Below are 23,577 nucleotides of genomic sequence, written 5' to 3'. Positions count from 1 at the left end.
GTGACTTCATCAAATAAAACACATGGGGTGTCGCTGATCTGAGGGGAACAGAATAAAACCATACTCCAGGATGTAACATTGTACTGATGCACTTTTTGTAGTTTCTGTTTCTTAGCAAGATTAGAATTAAAGGCTTCACCACCTTCAGGCTCACAGAGATTGCGCTGTATGTATTTATCCATCCTTAATGGGGCTCAATTAAAATTTTAAAGAACAACTTCTAACAAAAATTAACATGCCTATTTGATTTTGACGTCAACTGCCAGTTGACACAGTTGGTCAGGTCTCGTGTCTCAAGGTAGGGTGCTGCTTACCACGCCCACCCCCCCCCAAGAATTTTGAACACCCCCTAATGTCCCCTTAGGACACTTAACTACCCCCCTTGGATGGGTGGTACTACCTCTGTTGGGATCACTGCTCTAAGAGAAAGAAGAACCCCTTCATGTTCCACTTGAGTACAGGTTTCCCCCGCCATCTGAAGGTAGAGCGTTCCTATGAAATGGTTCGTAAGCCGGAATGTCATAAAGTGAAGAAGCAATTACCATTTATTTATATGGGAAAAATTTGTGAGCGTTCGCAGACCCAAAAATAACCTACCAAATCATGCCAAATAACACATAAAACCTAAAATAACAGTAACATATAGTAAAAGCAGGAATGATGTGATAAATACACAGCCTATATAAAGTAGAAATACTTTTCTACAATCATTGCTGCACTGTTCTCCATAGCGAAAATATCACGCAAGCGCTCTCGGCAGAAACACTCTGTCCAGTAACCTTTAAGCTATCAATCTGCCAAGTCATACCAAATAACACATAAAAATATACAGCCTATATAAAGTAGAGATAATGTATGTACAGTGTAGTATTGCTTACCCGAATTGGGAAGACAGCGCCGAGCACACTGATGAGGGTGTGTTAGGCTGAGTCGTCGGAGGTTGGAGTGGTGCAGTGGTCCCCAAACTCCAGGTCGCGGACCAATACATTGCCGCGAAGCATGCGGCAGTGCAGAAGTAGCTGAGACACACCCAGCACATCTTTAAGAAAAAAGCGGAAATAAACAAGCTAATTAATTAGGTGCCGCCCGGCACGTAAATGTCAGCCCAGATCAGGATATCATGAGCGATTGCCGATTGCGTTGCCTCTGATCTGGGCTGACATTTACTTGCCGGGTGGCACCTAATTAATTACTTATTTATTTAGGCTCTTTTAAAGATGTGCTGGGTGCGTCCCGCCTACTGCTGCACCACTGTATTATTGGCGGCAATGTATTGGTCTGCGGCCTGGAGGTTGGGGTGATGGGACACTGGGGTGTCATCTCATCGTCGTCTGTTTCCATCAGGGCAGGCAGGTCATCTTCTATGTCTGCCTGCCTCGATGTCGAAGGTCGAGGTTCGTCGTCTGCTGTGGCTGATGTGGAAGGCTTGAAAAATGACAGTATGCTTGACTGCTTAGCCGCGCACAGTTTTCTATCGTACAGTTCTTTGTAAGCACTCAAACCATCCTGCAAATATGCCCTAAACCTACGTACCCTTTCAAAATTAAAGTCATACTTTTCTGCAATCATTGCAGTGAAAATCTCACGAAACCTACGTACCCTTTCAAAATTAAAGTCATACTTTTCTGCAATCATTGCAGTGAAAATCTCACACAGTTGCTTCACGTTCAGTTCCTGGACAACTTCACTTTCAGTCCGTTCGCTACTGCATTCGGTTTCGATTGTTATCCTTTCCCCTTCCAATTGCATCAGCTCTTCATCTATCAGTTCTTGGTCATGGGATGCCAAAACCTCTTCAACATCATCTTCATCAACTTCCACAAGCCAAACTCACATTGTCCTTACTTCGTTCACCACGATCGAAACGCTTAATTATGTCTAGTTTTACACTGTGTAACACCCTTATGAGCTCTTTTAGGCTTTTCTGATACCTTAGAACTCATCTTGCAAACGGATGCTCAAAATAAATTGACATAAAGCACAGATGCTCACAGGCACGTGTTTAAGCAATTCCGGCTAGAATGCAATTCTGGGGGAGGAGCTTGGCTGCTCGGGGTGTGCGCTGCCTTTTTTCGTAACAGTGAAAACACCTTCTGTTAGCAAAAACAGGGAACTAATGTAGGTCTTTCGTAACAGTGAGGTGTCATAAAACGAACGTTCAAAAAGCAGGGAACACCTGTATTTCACCTTTCACCCATAACCTATAATCTCTAGTTCTAGTTCACCCAAGCTCGGTGCGAAAAAAAGCCTGCTTGCATTTTCCCTATCATTACCCCTCATAATTTTGTATCTTTGCTGCTCAGTTTTATACCTTGTTTTCAGTGAAAAAAGTAGTGTATCAGTTAGTCCTACTGTATCCCCCGGGTGCATTAAATAAAATTAATCCTTGCCTGTCATAGTTCAATCTGCCAGGTTAGATATAAAGTGCCTGGCTTTAAGTTACTACATTAGGTATCAACAATAGATACAAATCCCAGCCTCTTGCTTCTTCAATGTGAACTCCTCTCTCTTTAAGCCAGATAAGGGAAATGGACACCTTAGTTATTACACCAACTCAAATCACCCTGCTTTGGGAGCATCGGATCGAAAATAACTTGCTTTGAGCCTGTCTGGCAATTTGATGAGGATATAATTATTAGAATAATACAGCATAAAAATAGGCTCTTTAGCCCAACTGTTCCATGCTGACCACAGCATCTTCACTGTTAGTTCCAGGTAATTGTGTTTGACCTCTCAAGTCCTTCCCCAAATTCCTCTAAAATGCTGCAATTGCACTTACCTCGACCACTTCTCTGGCAGTTCATTCCAGGTTCTCACTATCTTCTGCGTGAAGAAGTTTTCTCTTAAGGTATATGTAAAGTGGAGGTTGTAGGTTCTTGATTAGTCAGGATATCATGTGTTTCAAGGAGAAGGGAGAAGAATGAGGTTGAGAGACTAATAAAACAGCATGATTGATCGGTGGAGAAGATTGATGGGCCAAATGGCCTAATTCTGCTGCTGCATGTATGGTTTCTTCTGAATCTCTCCCCTCTTATATTGTATCTGTGTCCTCATTTTAACTCAATTAAATGTGTACATTGACAAAAGAAGCACAATGATACAGCACAAAATGCAGCCTCGAGGACCCACTCCAGAAGTTTTATCTACCTAGTCCTGAATATTTTCTCGAAACATTGGTCATTAGGTAAGATAACATATGGCAAGTAAACTTGAGGCGACATGCTGTCCCAATGTCCTGACTATCTACTAAAACAAATTGAATAACAAGGAGATAACAATGTGGATGCTGGAATTTAGTGCAGTAAACCATCTGTGTGTCAAGCAGCATCTGATGGAGGGGTGGGGGGGGGCGGCGTGAGAAATTGTTGACATTTCAGGTTGAAATCCTGCATCAGAACCACAAGCTTGGCTCTGTCAGAGTCAATCCTATCCAGTGAGCCTGTGTGAAAATTCTCAGATTCAGTTTCATTTATCTATCACACGTACAGTGAAATGTGTCATTTGTATTCACAACCAACACAACCTATGGATGTGCTGGGCACAGCCCGCAAGGGTCACTGAACATTCCAGCATGCCCACTATGCTTAGCAGATGCCTAAATGTGCAGATTGCTTTTGACCACAGATTCAATGGTATTGACCAGTTCTTCAAATTTCTACTCTCGATATCAACGATTTAATTATTGAAAGCAGTAGTATGTGGTGAGGAAAGTAGTACAACTGTGGTTCAATAAAATCATTCTGCGTATTTCAGTTTTCCAGGTCCAGTTTTCATGTTCTTATTTCAAGTTTTGATTTTCATTCTTTCTCAGCTTCAGTAATCACTTTTCTAAAATGCCTTTTACTAACCACTAATCAAGTTATTTTGTTACTTAATTAGTCTTGAATTTAGAGTCGTAGTCTTACTCATAGAACACTGCACCACAGAAACAGACCCTTTGGTCCATCTACTCTGTGCTGAACTGTCAATCTGCCTAGTCCCATTGACCTGTCCCTGGACCGCAGCCCTCCGTTTCCCTCCCATCCATGTACCCATTCAAATTTCTCTTAAATGTCGAAGTTGAACCTAAATCTACCACTTACACTGGTAAACATGAGGAATTCTGCAGATGCTGGAAATTCAAGCAACACACATCAAAGTTGCTGGTGAACGCAGCAGGCCAGGCAGCATCTCTAGGAAGAGGTACAGTCCTGACGAAGGGTCTCGACCTGAAGCGTCAACTGTACCTCTTCCTAGAGATGCTGCCTGGCCTGCTGCGTTCACCAGCAACTTTGATGTGTGTCACTTGCACTGGTAGCTCATTTCACACACTCACCACCCTCAGAGTGAAGAAGTTCCCCCTCATGTTTCCCTTAAACATTTCACCTTTCCCTCTAACCCATGACCTCTAGTTGTAGTCTCACCCAATCTCAGTGGAAAAAACCTCTGCTTGCATTTATCCTATCTATATCCCTCATAAATTTGTGTCACAACTTAAAGTGTTCTTGGTGACTTTGTTTTGTTCTTATCAAGTGTTTTATTTTATGCCCGATCTCCTCTTGTTGAGTCATTTTTGCAGAGTTCCCTCACTCCAATACTTTAGTTGTAATGAAGTGTCCCAAAACCTACTCAATTTCCCATCTGCATTTAAAAAATTCCCAGAGAAGATGGCACCAGCGACCAAGGGTGACATCCTCCAGACAGTTCACAAAACTACTTCTTTTACGTCTTTGAAATGTGGTTCTGCTACTGTTGGAGCCTGTAGTCTACATTTTGGTGGTGTGTTTTTGGGCCAGTGAACAATCTGGTGCTGTGCTGTCTCCGGGGAGATTTGTTGACGTTTTGAGCGAAGTGTGTGGCCTCAAGGCCAAAAGGCCTGGAGGTGGGGCGCGAGCCCGTGATTGATTCCATTCCGCGCTAATCTCGCAGATTAAAGTGACAAGGAAGATTGAAGTCATCAAGGATGAGAGTGGAAAGTGCCTGGTGTTCATCGCCACCTACCAGCCTGTTGCTCACTACTGCCAGAGGAAAGTGTCAGCATGTGACAGCCTCTCTCTCCCTCTGGCTCGATGCTCCCGGAAGAAGGTCCCTGTGTTCACATGGTCTCTATCTCGTTCGATGCTGCTGGAGTATTGGTTTGGAGTCCTGGGTCTTGGGCAAGGTTTAATCGACACTGTTTGTGGATTGAACTCTGTAGTTCACATTACAATGCTGTGTTTCTAGTTTCTGGTTGCTTTTATTTTGCTATTTTGGGTGATTTTGATCGGGGCGGCCTGCAGATAATGAACAACATAGAGCTCCGTTGAATGGAGCTGAACTGAATATGCCTGGCCTGGACTGGACTCTTGATGACTTTGTGGGGTGGTGTTTTAATATTGTGTTTTTTTTTTTTTGGCTATTTTGCACTTTGGGGGGGGTTTGATGATTTTTCTTTCAATGAGTTTCATCGTTTTCTTTGTTTCATGGCTGTCTGTGGTTGTATCCTGCATACCCTGATGATGAATGTACTTTGAATCTTTGAATTTAATGATCTTGTGTTTATTGATCTGTTGGCTCACTTTGTGATTTATTGTGTTGTTCATATATACTGTACACAGTGACAACTTTATTGGGTACATCTGTACACCTGCTAATTAATTCACATTTCTAATCAGCCAATCATGTGGCAGTAACTCAATGCATAAAAGCATGCAGGCATGCTCATGGCATTCTGTTGTTGTTCAGCCCAAATGTCAGAATGGAGAGGAAATGTGATCTCAGTGACTTTGACCGTGCAATGATTGTTAGTGTCAGATGGGGTGGTTCGATTATTTCAGAAACTGCTGATCTCCTGGGATTTTCACTCGCAACAGCCTCTACAGTTTACAAATAATAGTTCAAAAAACAAAAAAAATCCAGCTAATTCTGTGAGCGAAAATGCCTTGTTAAAGAGAGAGGTCAGAGGAGAACGGCCAGACTTTTTCGAGCTGACAGGAAGGCAAGAGTAGCTCAAATAACCTTGCATTACAGCAGTGGTGTGCAGAAGAGCATCTCTGAATGCGCAGTATGTTGCGCCTTGATGTGGGTGGGCTGCAGAGACAGAAGGCTACACCGGGTTCCACTCCTGTACCTAATAAAGTGGCCCCTGGGTATATACTACATAGCCCCCAGTTCATTGTTCAGAATTATTCCAGTTAAGATGTTAACTTAGCGTTCAGAACCTGGCCTAATTTATTCAGTTTTAAGGAAAGTGTGTGCCTCTGAAACCTTGCATTAAAATGTGTTTACCAATATTGTATTCAAAATGTTGTACAAATTGTTTGTTTCGTTGAATTAGTTCTCCACACTGGTGGTGTCTTCCTAAAAGCAACATATGGGAATTCTCCGAGATGGGAAACTGTGTCGTCCATGCACACATTAAGAAACGGGAGTTGGAAAAATAAGTTTATTCATCTACATTATTCACATAAATTCTCAAAGACAAAGTTTAATTCAGTGCCTCAAATTTTTGCAGTATTTTGTGAATTCTGTTTGGGTGAATTTCTATATGCTGAATGGTTGTAATGTGGGTTTGTATGTAATAAGCATGAGAACTGGACATGTGGACGATTTTCAATAGAAAATAGGCATGGGGTTTTGAGAGAGGTATCCACCCCCCTTTTGTCTCTGCTACAAATATGTGTCCTTTCCTCCCAGGTATATAATCCTCGCATTCGGGCTGATTCTCAGGTAATTCAACCCATTAGTAAGGGCCAGGCTGAGCTGAGGAGGCAAAGATTAGGTCACATCTGCCCAGGTAAGAATGCACACACAAATAAAATGGCAATTAATGCATGAATTTCTGTTGATTGTGTTATCTATACAAGCGAATCAAACCACAGTTGGAAATGTTAAGACAGGTTCAGGACTGTGAAATTTATTTTTGATTAAGGTAAAAGTTTTTTTTTATGGTTGTCATGGCATTCACAATTATCATTGATTAGTGTTGTGAATGAATTTTTTTGAACTAGTAATATATTTAAATGAAATACAGAATAAATTTTAATGCTACCAATAATACTACAGTACTTCAAAACTGTATTAGTTCCTAATTGTTATCGACAGAGGGTTCCTCTAATTAGAATTTGAATTTATTTAAATCTCACATCCATCCCACAACATGATGGAGTAAAACTCTTTGAATTATAACTTTTGCAATGCATAGACATGTGAATTTAAAAGGCTAATGACTTATAGAAAGAAGCTGTCCCATAGCCTGTTTGTCCTGGCTTTAATGCTGTAGTAGCAGTTGCCAGACGGAAGCGGCTGAAACAGTTTATGGTTCATGTGACTGGCGTCCCCGATGATCTTCCAGGCCTTCTTTCCGCACCTGCTACGATAAATGCCCTCAATGGAGGGAAGTTCACATCCACGGATGCTGGGCTGTTCGTACCACTCTCTACAGTGCCCAGCAATCAAGGTTGGTGCAGTTCCCACACCAGCCGATGATATAACCAGTCAGTATGCACACAATGAACAAAATCAGCACAGACACCAAGTATAGATAATGGACTACCTTCATACAATATTTTCAACAATTTCATGTCCAAATCTTCATTTTCATTGCAACATTCAAGATGATTGTCGCTATCTTCAAATTCTTTGTAATTCCTAATTTGTTGAAGCTGTGAACTCATTTCATTTTCACTCCTGTCTGTTTCTGGTATCTCCAAGCTGAGTGCTTGAAACTGCAGTGAGCAAAACAGTTTGGAAATGTCCTGCTGCTTATTTCTTGCTAACTATCAATGGCAAAAATCACTGCTTTTTGAACACAAACATGCACAACTGATGCTATTTAAAAACTGTTCCCTCTAAGCATGGTTTAGCTTCTAGTGTGTGTGATTGGTGCTAGTTTGAACCTGTTGTGCAAAATCTCCTACCCTAATTAAGTGGCATACTCTCCCAAGTAAACAAAGGGAGTCACGGCAATTTTCACAATTAGTTTTTGTTCATTAGGAGTTGTTCGAAATAAGCAATAGCCCAATTAACACAAATCCACTATAATAAATTACTGTAAGTTGTTTGGGTATTGAGTGGGTGGCTGTGTAGTGTTTAGTGCCAGTGATCGGGGTTCAATTCCTTCTGCTGGGTGTAAGGAGCTAGTCGTTCTCTCCCTGTGGCCGCATGGGTTTCTTCTGGGTGCTCTGGTTTTCTTGCACTTTCCAGTGTCGAACAGTAGTAAGGATTAGTAAATTGTGGGCATACTTTGTTGGTGCTGGAAGTATAGCGACACTTCCAGGCTGCCTCCAGCACATGCTCAGACATGTCATTGATACAAAATTATGGATTTCACTGGAAATGTTGATGTACGTGTGCAGATACTGCACATAGTAACAAATATTAAAGTTCAAAGTACATTTAATCTTTAAGTATGTACTTTATGCACCCTTGAGATTTGTCTCCTTACAAAAGAAAACCCAATAGAACCCATTAAAACAAAAGAAGACCATCAAACATCTAATGTGCAGAGAGAAAACAACAAATTGTTCAAACAATAAAAATGAGCAAATAGCATTCAGAGTTGAAGTTCACAAAAGTGATTCCGCAGCCAGGCAAAACTGCAGCCAATTCTGAAGCTCCTTAGTTGCAGGCTACAACCTTAGTTCAGTGCAGAGACATGTAATCCTTACGGAGCAGCGAGCTGAACCAGCCTCTGGCCCCGACACCCTGACCTTTCCAGTGTTTACACCGTCCAAACCTTGAGTTATTCCTCGCTTTTGGACCCTTTGCCCTGCCGCTTCGATATATTCTTGGGCCTGAGCCATATGGCCTTGATTCAGCCCGTACCTGACCTTGACTCGGCGCTTAAGTTTATCAAATATCTGGTCTTCCCTTGCTCTGGGGCCCGGACTACACTTCGATTCTTCTTCATCTCTGCTCACCTCGTTCTGTTGCATTGAACTGCCTCCAAGTCCATTCCAGCAATGGCCATATATTGGCTCATTCCCCACTGACTGTCCCGGACCCCGCAGGCTCGATTTGTCCCATACACACTAAGCCACAACTGTCCTGCACCTTCAAGATTTCATCTTGCGCTGCAAGAATGCCAGGTCATACAGGTTGTTCAAAAGCTTGGCTCCAGCATGGAAGTTGCAGGCTGCAGTCTGAAGTGACCATTTACCAGAAAAAGTGTTATTAATAATCTATTTTGTTTTACTTGTCACCAGCAAGTAGCTCTCTCTCTCTCTCTCTCTCTCTCTCTCTCTCTCATATATATTATAATGTAGCTGAACATTCTTGTGTGCAAAAACTATAACACTGAAAATGCACCCTCTAGACCAAAAATACTATAAGATATAGGAAAGGAATTAGGCCACTTGGCCCATCAAGTGTGGTCTGCTATTCAGACATGTCTAATTTCTTTTCAACCCCATTCCCCTTCGGGTGTGTTTTGAATTCTCTGCTGGGTTGTATAAAATAACATAATTTTAATTACAATCGTGCCTCGAACCATTAGCCAAAATCAAATCCTCTGACTCAAGCAACAGCAGTGCAATGTAGCATTCATTACCAGAGCAAGGGGAGTCAAGCCACCTATAAAACTCATAAATATAGTCAGAAACTTTTTCCCTGTGGTATGTTTATCAAAATCAAGTAGGCAGAGGTTTAAGATGAGATGCATGAACTTTAAAGAGGAGTTTGAGAATTTTATTTTCATTGAGAGCATCGGATATCTGAAAGTACTGCAAAGGAGCTGATGGAATCAGATACAATTACTATATTTGAGAGACAATCAGACAGGAAGTTATATAGGCAAGGCATAGAAGGATACATACCTGGTGAGGCATATTGGATTTCGGTAGATGGGTAAAAAGATTGGTGGATTAAACAGCCTCCTTTGGTGCTGAATGAGTCTCATGCACTCAAAATGTTGGAGGAACTCAGCGGGTCAGGCAGCATCTGTGGAGAGGAATAAACAGTCAACGTTTTGGGCTGTCCTCCTTCAACCCTTTGCCTTTTCCACCTGTCACTGTGCTTCACATTTCACCCCTCCCCTACCCACGCACCATCCCCCTTACTTGGTTTCACCTATAATCTTCCATATAGTAGTCCTCCCCTTCCTCCCACTTTCTTATTCTGGCTTTGTCCCCCTTCCTTTCCATTCTTGACGAAGGGTCTTGGCCTGAATTGTTGACTATTTATTCCTTCTCCATAGATGCTGCCCAATTTGCTCAGTTCCTCCACTGTTTCTTGGGTGTTGCTTTGGATTTCCAGCAGCTACAGAATCTCTTGGGTTTATGATTTTTAGCTCTGAGGCCAGTCATATCTGGAATGTAAAGAGAATTTCGTCAGCAATCTAACCTGTAGTAAAATTTGCCTGTGGTTCATTAATTCAGTCATTTTAATACCCTGTCCATTCTTAATGTCAATACTGACCTCGGTGCACTGGATTGGAAATTACTTTGTTCATAACCTCATATACAGTACTGTGCAAAAGATCTAGGGTCCTAAAGACTTTTGCGCAGTACTGTAGTAATTTTGTATATTGTATTGTACTGCTGCTGCAAAAAAATGTCATGACACGTGAGTGATGATAAACTTGACTCTGATATGGGTCTGTATTGTGGACAGAGTGTGAAGGGGACAGGGAGAACGGAGGGAATGGAAAGCACCAGAGAGACATTCTATAACGATCAATCGAAATAGAATGACCTTTCTTGGTATCTTTGGGCTGGATGTGTCTGCACCCACACCACCCCTCGCCCCAGCACTGCTTCTCTGCCACTTGTCCCAAAGCCGTCCCGTGGCGATCTACCCTCCCCATTCCCAACATCCTTTGCTCCTGCCAGATTTACAAACTCTTTCTGCTCCATGTTGACAAATGCAGTGCTGTGCAAAACCCTTAGGCACCCTAGCTCTTTTGCACAGTACTGTTTAAATGAGCCATTTGTTCATTAGGCACCATGGTGCTGTAGCAGTTGTTACAGCTCAGGATGTTCCAGGGTCCAATTCTGGTGCCATCTGTAAGGAATTTGCCGATTCTCCCCATGACTGTGTGGGTTTCCTCCAGGTGCTCCGGTTTCCTCCCACATTCCCAAGACATACCGGTTGGTTAGGTTAATTGGTCATTTTAAATTATCCTGCGATTAGGTTAGTGTTAAATAGGTGGGTTGCTGGGTTGGAAGAGCCTGTTCTGTGCTGTGTCTCTAAATAAAGAAATAAATAGTGAGGGAAGTGGCTCTTTTGAAGGCATTGAATCACGATAGATACTCAATTGGAATTAGAAAAGGGAAGAAAGGCAAAGGAAGTTGGACTGACATGGGATTATGTTAATAAACTACTGGATTTTCACAGTTCAGTGTTATAAACTGGATTGAGTAAATTTTTCTGTCTGCTCTGAAACTGTGTCTAGGGTGATGAAGTCGGCCAGGTTCCTAGCTGGAGATTCACAACTCACATTCATTCTCCCTTGTCTGTAACCGCAGTCACTCACTGTAAAAGTGGTTCTTTACGCTCTCTGACCAAACCACACAGTCAGCGCAGTTCGGGTGTACTTCAAATGCAACCTTGATGGCGTGACCCACATCCTGTTGAGGCTTATTCTTTTCTTTCCAAAAGAGGTTCCTTTGAAGTCGGGGAGTGCCAAAGTGGAAATGCCATCAGAATTTCAATACACATCACATCAGCTTCCAAAGTACCCACAATTGAAGTGAGAATGCAAGAAGGTTTTGAGAAATGTACAATAGAGATTTGTCCCGATCGGAGTCCTGGGCTTAGATAGTAATAATGGTCAAAGTAGTCAAAAAATTGTCCTCCACGTTTTGGGGGACAAAAAGAAGCAACAAATAAATTCAGCTCTGAGAAGGGCCAGCACGATAGCATAGTAGTGTTAGCATAACATTATTACAGTGCCAGTGATCCAGGTTCAGTTCCTGCTGCTCTCTGTAAGAAGTTTGTACATTCTTCCCAAGGATTTCCTCCATGTGCTCCGGTTTCCTCCCCCATTCCAAAGACGTACAGGTTAACTGGGCCAGAAAGGCACGTCACTGTGCTGTATTTTGAAATAAAAAATAAAATAAAGAAGTGTGAGGCAGTTCATTTGGGGACTACAGACAAGTCACAGTGGAGTAGTGGTTAGCACAGCACTTTACGGTACAGGCCACCTGCGTTCAATTTCCGTCGCTGCCAGTAAGGAGTTTGTACGTTCTCTCCATGACCGTGAGGGTTTCCTTTGGGTCCTCCGGTTTCCTCTCACAGTCCAAAGGTGTACCAGTTGGTAGGTTAATTGCTCAGTGTAAATTGTCCCGTAATTAGGCTAGGGTTAAATCAGGAGATTGCTGGGCAGCGTGGCTCAATAATAATAAATAAAAAGCCAAGGGGACGTGTAGTAAATGGTAGGAAATTGAGAAGTGTAAAGGAACGGGGGTTTTGGAATACAAATACTGAACAGTTAGAACAGTTATACAAAGTGTTGAGAAGCTACCTATGAGTGGGTGATGAAGCTGTCAATATGGTTCTGGAGTCAGAGTTCCATGCAGGCGGGAGGAAAGCGGTCTGATGAACCCCTGGATTTGCGAATTGGTGAGACCAGTGTTCAATGCCTAGTGTTTGAATTTTCCCATCAGTGAGTCTGGAGTTTCAGGCCTGCTTTGGTGATCAGCGTGTCCTGGGATCATTGCCGAGGACTGAGGCCAGAGGATGAATCAGAAGTCTGGAAGTCGAGGCCTGTTGGCCAGAACCGTCTGAGAATCTCTGTTCAGCTGGGGAGGTTGAAGGCCGGTCTGAGGCTTGTCCAAGGGTTAAAGGGCAGTGTATGTGCATGGGTGGGAGGGAGGAACAGGTCTTGTTTGTTGATTGTTGTGTTTTGTGTTGTTCTGCTGAGCACAGTGGGCGTGCTTTGTTGGCAACACTTGCGAGCTGCCCCATTAGTTAACACTAATGACACATTTCACTGTATGTTTTGATGTATATGTGACAAACATCTTGACCCTGGCATAGAATATGATAACAAGAGAGGTCGTGCTTGAACTGTGCAAAACACTATTTGGGCCATGGACAGTTTGGTAACTGGAGACACGAGATTGCAAATGCTAATCTGGAGCAATACACACAAAGAAAGTCTGGAGGAACTTGGCAAATCAGGCAGCATCTATGGAAGGAAATGAACAGGCAATGTTGTGGGCCAACACCCTCCATCACTCCTAGATGTTCTTTGACCTCCTGAGTTCCAACAGTATTTTGTATGCTACAGTTTGGCCACTGCACTGCAGGGTGATAACATCATTGACAACAAGGAGGGGATCTGTCTCATTGTACCTTGTGTTGATTGGAAGGCATGAGTGGACACAACTGAGTCGAATCCTGGGTACCACTTCCTTGCCTATTACAGATCATCAATTACACACACAAGAACACCTTCAAATCCGATGAGGGGTTTTGCCTCCTCTTCATCATTCTTTGGTGAGAGAGAGGAAGGACCATAAGATGGAGGAGTAGAATTAAGCCAGTGGGCCTATTAAGTCTCATGGCTGATTTCTTATCCCTCTGAATCCCATTCTTTTGTCTTCTCCCCATAATGTTTGATGCCCTGATAAATCAATAAAATATCAACCTCCACCTTTAAATATACCTAATAGCCTCCACAGTTGTTTGTGGCAAGAATTTCCATAGATTCACCGCCCTGTGACTAAAGAAAATGATGTCTTTCAATTCTGAGGGTGTACCCTCTGGTTCTGGACTCCCCCAATGCAGGAAGCATCCTTTCCACATCCACTCTATCTAGGCCTTTCAATTTCCGATAGGTTTCAATGCGATTTTCCCTCATTCTTCTAAACTCCAGCGAGTACAGGTCCAGAGCCATCAAACAGTCTTCTTATGTTAACCCTTTCATAACTGTAATCTTTCTCATGAACCTCCTCTGGACCCTCTCCAATGCCAGCAAATCTTTTCTTAGAGAAGTAGCCCAAAACAGCTCACGATACTCCAAGTTCATTCTATCCAAGGTCTTATACAGTAAGCTTCAGCATTCCATTCTTGCTTTTGTATTTTAGTACTTTTGAAATCAATGCTAGCATTGCATTTGCCTTCCCTAACCTGCAAGTTAACCTTTAGGGAATCCTGCATAAGGACTCTCAAGTCCTATTGCACCTCTGAATTTTGAATTTTCACCCCATTTAGAAAATAGTCCACACCTTTATTTCTTCTGCCAAAGTGCATGACCATATACTTCCCTACACTGTATTCTGTCTAAGTCCTTCTGCAGACACCTTGCTTCCTCAACATCATCTGCCCTTCCACCTATCTTCAAATCATCCTCAGCCTTGGCTACAAAGCTATTAGTTCCCTCATCCAAATCATTGACATTTAAATGAAAAGAAGTAGTCCCAACACTGACCCCTGTGTCACACCACTAGTCACTGGCAGCGAACCAGAAAAGGCCCTCTTTAATCCAACTCTTTGCCTCCTGCCAATCAGCCAATCTTCTATACATGGTCGTACCTTTTTTGTAATACCATGGCTCTTGTTAAGCAGAAAGGGGCTTGGTTTTGATGTTGTTGTTCAGTTCCTTTATCAAAGTTCAATGTAAATTTATTGTCAAAGTACATATATGTCACCATATGCAACCCTGAGATTCATTTTCTTGCAGGCATTCATAATATATACAAGAAACATAATAGAATCAATGAAACATCACATCTAACAGGACAGACAGCAACCAATGTGCAAAAGACGACAAGCCAATATTCCGCCAAACATTGACTGTTCCCAGCACATCCTTTGATGTGTTGTTTATTAATGTAAATGACACATTTTCCTATATATTTCGATTATGTATTTCAACCAAAGGAATCTTCCCAAATAGGTGACCTGCTTTCTGTTCATCTGGTGCTGCAAATCTTTTTGAATTGCCGTAAAAGGATTTTAAAGATCACCTTTGTTTGTCACATGTGTATTGAAACATACGGTAAAATGCCATATTTACATCAACAACCAATACAGTGTGAGGATTGTGCTGGGGGCAGCCCGCAAGTGTCGCTAGGCTTCCAGCGCCAATATAGCATGCCCACAACTAACTAACCCTGACCCTAAATTTGTATCTTTGGAATATGGGAGGAAACCGGAGCACTGAAGGGAAACTCACACAGTCACATGGAGAACGTACAGCAGTGGAATTATCGATAAGCCCCAATCAGTAATCGCTGGCACTATAAAGCATTGCGTGCTACACATCCGTGGCTGCCCATTCATGTGTTTGTTGCTGGGTATTTTGCGCCAAAAGGAGAAAGAACCTGGGCTTTATGACATTGTTTAATTGGGACAATTTCCAGCATTCTGTTTTTATTTCAGAATTCCAACATCCTCAGGGTTTTTTTTAACTTTTAATATTATGGACTTTCCTTTCCCAGGGAAGTGCTTCCGCTTGTACTCAGAAACATTGCACAATGAAATGGTGGAGGTTCCACCACCTCGAGTCTCTGAAACAAACCTAAGTCATCTGGTACTTTTGCTGAAGAGGCTGGATATTGCGGACATGGGGCAGTGTGACTTCCTGGACAGACCAGGTAAGGGAAGCATGGCAGCTTTATGTGCAGGTTGGGATTCATAAGCACCTACACTTGGTGTAGGTAGACTCCTATCGCAGCTTTAAAATAGGTTCTGGAAACAGGCAAATAAATGTGATTAACTGAGGTTCAAGAGAATGATCCCAGGAATGAAGGCATAACATATGAGGAGTGTTTGATGACTCTGGGCCTGTACTCACTGGAGTTTAGAAGAATGATGGGGGTCTCATTGAAACCTATTGAATATTGAAAGGTCTGTATAGAGTGGATGTGGAGAGGAAGTATCCTACAGTGACAAAGTCTAGGACCAGAGGGCACTGCCTTAGAATTTAGGGACATCCGTTTAAAACAAAGATGAGGAAAATTTTCTTTAGGGTGGTGAATCTGTGGAATTCTTTGCCACAGACGGCTGTGCAGGCCAAGTCATTGGGTATATTTAAGGCAGAGGTTGATGGGTTCTTGATTATTCAGGGTGTCAAAGGTTACAGGGAGAAAGTAGGAGAATGGGGTTGAGAGAGATAATTAATCAGCCACGATGGAATGGCAGAGCAGATTTGATGGACCAGATGAACTCCTTCTGCTCCTTAGTCTTGTGGTCCAACTGGTTATCTTCATGTTGATCGGTCTCCTGTAGCAAAAGTTGTATTGTGAGCATTTTCTGGTTGTCACGTTACAGAAAAGGTGTGGAGGCTTTGGAAAGAAGTTCACCAGGATGTTGCCTAGATTAGACAGTATGAGATATAAGGTGAGGTTGGACAAACTTGGGTTGTTTCCCATTGTGTCAGAAGCTGGGGGAAGACCTGATAGAAGACATAGACTGGGTAGATGGTCTGAGTTTTTTTTTTAATCAGGGTGGAAGTGTCATCTATCAGAGGGTATAGCCATTAGAGCAGAATGGCTGCACTGTGTATTCAATCTGGGAGAGGGCTAATCTGTATGGTTTTCTTCTGCAGGTACAGTTGTATTCATTCATTCATTGTGTGCTATGTTGTATGATGTGGGCAATCATGGTCTTTGCCCATGATTGTCCTTGGCAAATTTTTCTACAGAGTAGTTTGCCATTGCCTTCTTCTGGACAGTGTCTTTACAAGACGGGTGACCCCAGCCATTATCAATACTCCTCAGAGATTGTCTGCCTGGCGTCAGTGGTCGCATAACCAGGAGTTGTGATATGCACTGGCTGCTTGTACTGCTCCCATGGCTTCATGTGACCCTGATTGGTGGTGGGGGGGGGGGTGCTAAGCTGGTACTACACCCGAGGGCAACTTGCAGGTGAGCAGAGGGAAGTTGCACCTCCTTTGGTAGGGATGTATCTCCACCCCGACACCCAGTTCTATACAGTTGTATAGCCACCAGAGTTGGGTTGTTTGATCCCCTTCTGGAAGTGATTCCCACCATGCAGCTGTAGTATTGCAAAAAGCACCCATGTGTAATTTCTTGTCGCGACTTGGATCCTCTCCAGTTTGCCAACTGGCACAACAGATGCACAGCAGATGCCATCTAATTGGCTCTTCACTCAACCCTGGAACATCTGGACAGCAAAGATGCACACATCAGGATGTAATACTATGATCCCCTCATAATTAATCATTAAATTTCAAGACCTTGGCCTCAATACCTCCTTGTTCAGTTGGATCCTCAATTCCCTCATTTACAGACCACATTCTGTTCAGATTGAGAACAATCTCCACCAGCACAGCTGCACCACAAGGCTGGGTGCTTAGACCCCTGCTCCACACGCTTTACACTTATGACTGTGTGGCTATGCACAGCTACAATGCCATACTTAAGTTTGCTGATTCAGTGGCCGAATCAAAGGTAGTGACCTCTTAGAGGGATTAGAAGTGGAGAGAGTGAGCAGTTTCACATTCCTGGTTGTCAAGATCTCTGAGGACCTAACTTGGTCCCAACATATTGATGTAGCTGTAAAGAAGGCAAGACAGCGGCTCTATTAGAGGTTTGAAGAGATTTGCCATGTCAACAAATACACTCAAGAATTTCTATAGCTGTACCTGGAGAGCATTCTGACAGGCTGCATCACTGTCTGGTGTGGAGGGGCTACTGCACAGGACCGAGAGAAGCTGCAGAGGGTTGTAAATCTAGTCAGCTCCATCTTGGGTACTACCCAGGACATCTTCAAGGAGCGGTGTCTCAGAAAGGCAGCATCCATTATTAAGGACCTCCAGCACCCAGGGCATGCCCTTTTCTCACTGTTACCATCAGGTAGCAGGTACAGAAGCCTGAAGGCACACACTCAGTGATTCAGAAACAACTTCTTCCCCTCTGCCATCCAATTCCTAGATGGATATTGAACCCTTGGACACTACCTCACTTTTTTAATATATATTATTTCTGTTTTTTGCACGATTCTTAATCTATTTGATATATGTATACTGTAATTGATTTATTATTATTTTTCTCATTTTCTATGTTATGTATAGCATTGAACTGCTGCTAAATTAACAAGTGTCAAGGCACATGCAGTGATGATAAACTTGATTCTGATTCTGACAAAATCTGATTGAATGGCCACAAAAACAGCAACCTTTCATTCAATGTTAGCAAGACCAGGGAACTGATTATTGACTTCAGGAGGAGGAAACCAGAGGTCTATAAACATGGAACATAGAAATCTACAGCACATTACAAGCCCTTCAGCCCACAATGTTGTGCTGACCATGTAACCTACCCTAGAAACTGCCTAGAATTTCCCTACTACAGCCCGCTATTTTTCTAAGCTCCATGTACCTATCTAAGAGTCTATTAAAAGACACTGAGCCTCGCGATACACACGAGCCACCATCTTCAAGTGAAAAGACCCCATTGTATCCATCTGCACCAGCACCGTCGCTGGCAGCGCATTCCATGCACCCATCACTCTGTGTGGAAAAACTTATTTCTGATATCCCCCTTTTACCTACTTCCAAGCTCCTTAAAACTATGGCCCCTTGTGTTCACCATTTCAGCCCTGGGAAAAAGCCTCTGGCTATCCACACCATCATTGCCTCTCATCATCTTGTACACCTCTTTCAGGTCATCTCTCATCCTCCGTCACTCCAAGGGGAAATGGCCAAGTTCACTCAACCTATTTCTCATAAAGCATGCTCTCCAATCTAGACAATATCAATACAAGTCTCCTCTCCCACTCTCTCTATAATATCCATATCCTTCCTGTAGTGAGCTGACCAGAACTGAACACAGTACGCCAAGTGGGATATAACCGATGTCTTGTATTACTTTAACATGACTTCACAGCTCTTGAACTCAATCCTGTTGAGTGAAGGCCGTCACATCATGCGCCTTCTTAATAACACTGTCAACCTGCGCAGCAGCTTTGTGTGTCCTGTGTACGTGGACCGCAAGATTTAGCTGATCCTCCACGCTACCAAGACTCTTACCAGTAATATTATATTCTGTCTTCAAAATTGACCTACCAGAATTAACCACTTAACACTTATCTGGGTCAAACTCCATCTGCCATTTCTTGGCCCATTTCTGCATCCCATCGATGTCCCGCTGTAACCTCCAACCTCCAGACTACCCACAACATCCCAACTTTTGTGTCATTAGCAAATTTACCACCCTTCTACTTTTTCATCCAGGTCATTTATAAAAGTCACAAGGAGGTGGGGTCCCAGAACAGATCCCTGCAGAACACCACTGGTCACCAACCTCCACGCAGAATAGAAACCATCTACAACCACTCTTTGCTTTCTGTGAGCAAGCCAATTTTGGATCCACCCAGCAAGGTCTCCTTGGATCCCATGCCTCTTACCTTCTGAATGAGCCTTGCATGGGGAACCTTAACAAATGCCTTACTGAAATCCATATTCACTACATCCACTGCTCTGCCTTCATCGATGTGTTTTGTTACATCCTCAAAGAATTCAGTCAGGCTTGTATGGCACGATCTGCCCTTGACAAAGCCATACTGACTATCCCTTAATCAGATTGTGTCTCTCCAAGTGTTCATAAATCCAGCCTCTCAGGATCTTCTGCAATAACTTGCCGAAGTAAGACTGAAGTGAGACTCACTGGTCTATAATTTCTTGCGTTATCTCTACTTCATTTCTTCAGCAACCTCTTCCCACACTTCCCACAATAGCCTGGTCCTGGCGATTTATCTAACTTAATACTTTTCAAAAGCTCCAGCACATCCTCTTTCATAATGTTTGTATGTTCAAACGTTTCAGTCTGCTGTAAGTCATCCCCACAATTGCCAAGGCAGTGAACCAATCCTCTTTGGGGGATCAGAGGTGGAAGGCGGTCAGCAGCTTTAAATTCCTCAGTATTATCATTTTAGAGGCACATAAGTGCAGTTACAAAGAAAGCACAGCAATGACTCTAATTCCTTAGAAGTTTGTGAAGATTTGGCATGACGTTTAATACTCTGACAAACACTTATGGATGTGTGGTGAAGAGTATATTGACTGGTTACATGACAGCCTGGAATAGATACACCAATGCTCTTGAATGGAAAGCGCTCTAAAAAGTAGTGGATATGGCCCAATCTATCACAGATTAAGCCCTCCCCCCCACTGAGCACATCTACATGGAGTGCCATCAGAGGAAAGCAGCATTCATCTAGATAATCCCACCATCCATGCCATCAATGCTCTCTCACTGCTGCCATCAGGAAGAAGGTACAGGAGCCTCAGGACTCCCACTACCAGGTCTCAGGAACAGTTATTATCCCACAGCCATCAATCTCTTGAACCAGAGGGGATTACTTCACTCAACTTCACTTGCCCCATCACTGAACGTTTCCCACAACCTATGGATTCATTTTCAAGGACTCTTCATCTCATGTTCTTGATATTTATTGTTTACTTATTTACTTATTGATATTGTTCTTTCATTTTGCATTTGCAGTTTGCAGCCTTTTGCACATTGTGTGTCTGTCCTGTGGGGTGCAGTCTTTCATTGATTCTATTATGGTTCTTAGATTTACTGAGTATGCCCCAAGAAACCGAATCTTGTTGAAAATTGTGCATATACATACTTTGATGATAATTGACTTTGAACTGTCTTTCTTTCCTCAGCTCCAGAGGCGCTAATGCAGGCACTGGAGGACCTGGACTATTTAGCTGCTCTGGATGATGATGGGAACTTGTCAGAAGTTGGAATCATTATGTCAGAATTTCCCCTGGATCCCCAGCTTGCCAAAGCGCTTCTTGCATCTTGTGAATTTGACTGTGTGAACGAGATGCTAACAATAGCTGCAATGGTAATAGGTGAGAATTATTTATTTATAAAGTAAAGAAAATATTACTTATTGTTCTGCCTTTCTCCAACTTTGCCTCATATTTTTCGGTCAGAGCAGACCTGGAGGTAAATTGAAAAGAATTGGGGTATGCTGTTATCATGACGGGCAGTGTACTCATTTATATTGTGGCTCTTTTATATAAAAAAAAAGGCGGTAAAAAGGATCATCATCATGATGTGCCATGTCGTATGACGTAGGTGATCATGGGTCTATGACCATGTATGTTCTTGGCAAGTTTTTCCACAGAAGTAGTTTGCCGTTGCCTTTTTCTGAGCAGTGTCTTTACAAGACAGGTGACTCAGCCATTATTGATACTCTCCAGAGATTGTCTACCTGCATAACCAGGGCTCGTGATATGCACCAGCTGCTCATACAACCATCCACCACCGAAAAATTATATTGTGTTCTTGAGGTGAAGAGTGCCAGAAACAACATTTTATTTTCATTTCAGAGTTCCTTCAAATACTTTATTTAGAGATGCAGCGTGGAACAGGCTCTTCTGGGAGAATGAGCCACGCCGCCCAGCAATCCACCTATTTAACATCAGCCTATTTATATTGACCAATTAATCTACTAACATAGTCAGAGTCATAGTCATACTTTATTGATCCTGGGGGAAATTGTTTTTCATTACAGTTGCACCATAAATAATAAATAGAATAACTAGCACTTCTGCACAGTGGGAGGAAAGTGAGGCACCCAGAGGAAACCCAGGCAGTCACAGGGAGAATATACAAACTCCGACTAAGCCGACTTCCTCCCTTACCACCATTCAGGGCCCCAGACAGTCCTTCCAGGTGAGGCGACACTTCACCTGTGAGTTGGCTGGGGTGATATACTGCGTCCGGTGCTCCCGATGTGGCCTTCTATATGTTGGCGAGACCCGACACAGACTGGGAGATTGTTTTGCTGAACACCTGCGCTCTGTCCGCCAGAGAAAGCAGGATCTCCCAGTGGCCACACATTTTAATTCCACATCCCATTCCCATTCTGATATGTCTATCCACGGCCGCCTCTATTGTAAAGATGAAGCCACACTCAGGTTGGAGGAACAACACTTTATATTCCGTCTGGATAGCCTCCAACCTGATGGCATGAACATTGACTTCTCTAACTTCCGCTAATGCTCCACCTCCCCCTTGTACCCCATCCATTATTTATTTTTATACACACATTCTTTCTCTCTCTCTCCTTTTTCTCCCTCTGTCCCTCTGACTATACCCCTTGCCCATCCTCTGGGTTCCCCTCTCCCCCTTTTCCTTCTCCCTGGGTCTCCTGTCCCATGATCCTCTCACATTCCCTTTGCCAATCACCTGTCCAGCTCTTGGCTCCATCCTTTCCCTCCTGTCTCCTCCTATCATTTTGGATCTCCCCCTCCCCCTCCCACTTTCAAATCTCTTACTAGCTCTTCCTTCAGTTAGTCCTGACGAAGGGTCTCAGCCCGAAACGTTGACTGTACCTCTTCCTAGAGATGCTGCCTGGCCTGCTGCGTTCACCAGCAACTTTGATGTGGGTTGCAATATCGAGCCAAGTTGGAAGCCCAGGCTAACCAGATGGATGCCGGTAGACTATGGCAGGGTCTAAATGAGATCACTGGGCGCAAAGAAAAGGCTGGGAATATCAATAACTGTGGCGCTTCTCTTCCTGACAAACTTAAAGTATTCTACGCAACATTCGAACAGAAGAGGAGCGTTCCACTCCCTCTGGATCAACTGGACCTGGTGGCATCGAGATTCGTCGTCACCGAGGAGGATGTTAGAAGGACCTTCCTGAAGATAAATCCAAGGAAGGCGATGGACCCAGATGGCGTCCTGGGACGGGTTCTCCAGGCTCGTGCAAGCGAGCTAGCTGGAGTGTTTGCTGACATTTTCAACTGCTCCTTGCTTCAGTCTAAGATCCTCTCGTGTTTTAAGAAAGCAACGATAATTCCGCTGCCGAAGAAGAGCAAGGTGGCATGTCTGAATGACTATCGACCTGTGGCTCTGACATCAATTGCTATGAAGTGCTTTGAGCGATTGGTTATGGCACATGTCAACCACAGCCTACTGGTCAAGCTCGATGCTTTGCAATTCACCTACCGGAGCAACAGGTCAACGGCAAATGCCATCTCTCTGGCCCTACATTCCTCCTTAGAACACCTGGAGAATAAAGATGCATATGTAAGGCTCCTTTTTATTGACTACAGCTCTGCCTTTAATACCATCATTCCAAATAAACTGATTCCTAAGTTCCGGAACCTGGGCCTTAAGCACCCAGATCTGCAGCTGGATCTTCAACTTCCTCACAGACAGGACCCAGGCTGTAGAATAGGGGACAAGCTCTCCTCTATAATCACTCTGAGTACTGGTGCCCCACAAGGCTGTGCTCAGCCCCCTGCTGTACTCACTGTACACCCATGATTGTGTAGCCAAATTTCCATTGAACTCAATATATAAGTTTGCTGATGACACCATAATTGTAGGCGGTATCTCGGGTAATGATGAGTTTGAGTACAGAGGGGAAATTAAGAACCTGGTGGCATGGTGCGAAGACGATAACCTATCCCTCAATGTCAGCAAGACGAAGGAATTGGTTGTTGACTTCAGAAGGAATAGCGGACCACATGACCCCATTTACATCGGTGATGCGCAAGTGGAACAGGTCAAAAGCTTTAAGTTCCTCGGGGTCAATATCACAAATGACCTGACTTGGTCCAACCAAGCAGAGTCCACTGCCAAGAAGGCCCACCAGCGCCTTTACTTCCTGAGGAAGCTAAGGAAATTTGGCCTGTCCCCTAAAACCCTCACTAATTTTTGCACTGTAGAAGGCATT

At 43.3% G+C, this 23,577-nt stretch overlaps 1 protein-coding gene across 3 annotated transcripts in view; it reads left to right on the top strand.

The window, feature by feature from the left end:
- The window catches only part of LOC134345843 (putative pre-mRNA-splicing factor ATP-dependent RNA helicase DHX32), a 128,443-nt gene that overhangs the window by 68,656 nt on the left and 36,210 nt on the right, over positions 1–23,577 (top strand). For all 3 annotated transcript variants that reach the window (XM_063047143.1, XM_063047142.1, XM_063047141.1), the window contains 3 exons: positions 6,655–6,754; positions 15,345–15,500; positions 20,543–20,734. In XM_063047143.1, coding sequence (XP_062903213.1) covers positions 6,655–6,754; positions 15,345–15,500; positions 20,543–20,734 — 448 coding nt within the window. The remainder of the gene's footprint in view (positions 1–6,654; positions 6,755–15,344; positions 15,501–20,542; positions 20,735–23,577) is intronic.

This window comes from Mobula hypostoma, chromosome 4 (genome assembly GCF_963921235.1).
Source record: "Mobula hypostoma chromosome 4, sMobHyp1.1, whole genome shotgun sequence".
In the NCBI taxonomy this organism is placed as follows: domain Eukaryota; kingdom Metazoa; phylum Chordata; class Chondrichthyes; order Myliobatiformes; family Myliobatidae; genus Mobula; species Mobula hypostoma.
The sequence above is the reverse complement of the archived record's forward strand: the minus strand, read 5'-3'. Positions and strand labels throughout refer to the sequence as shown.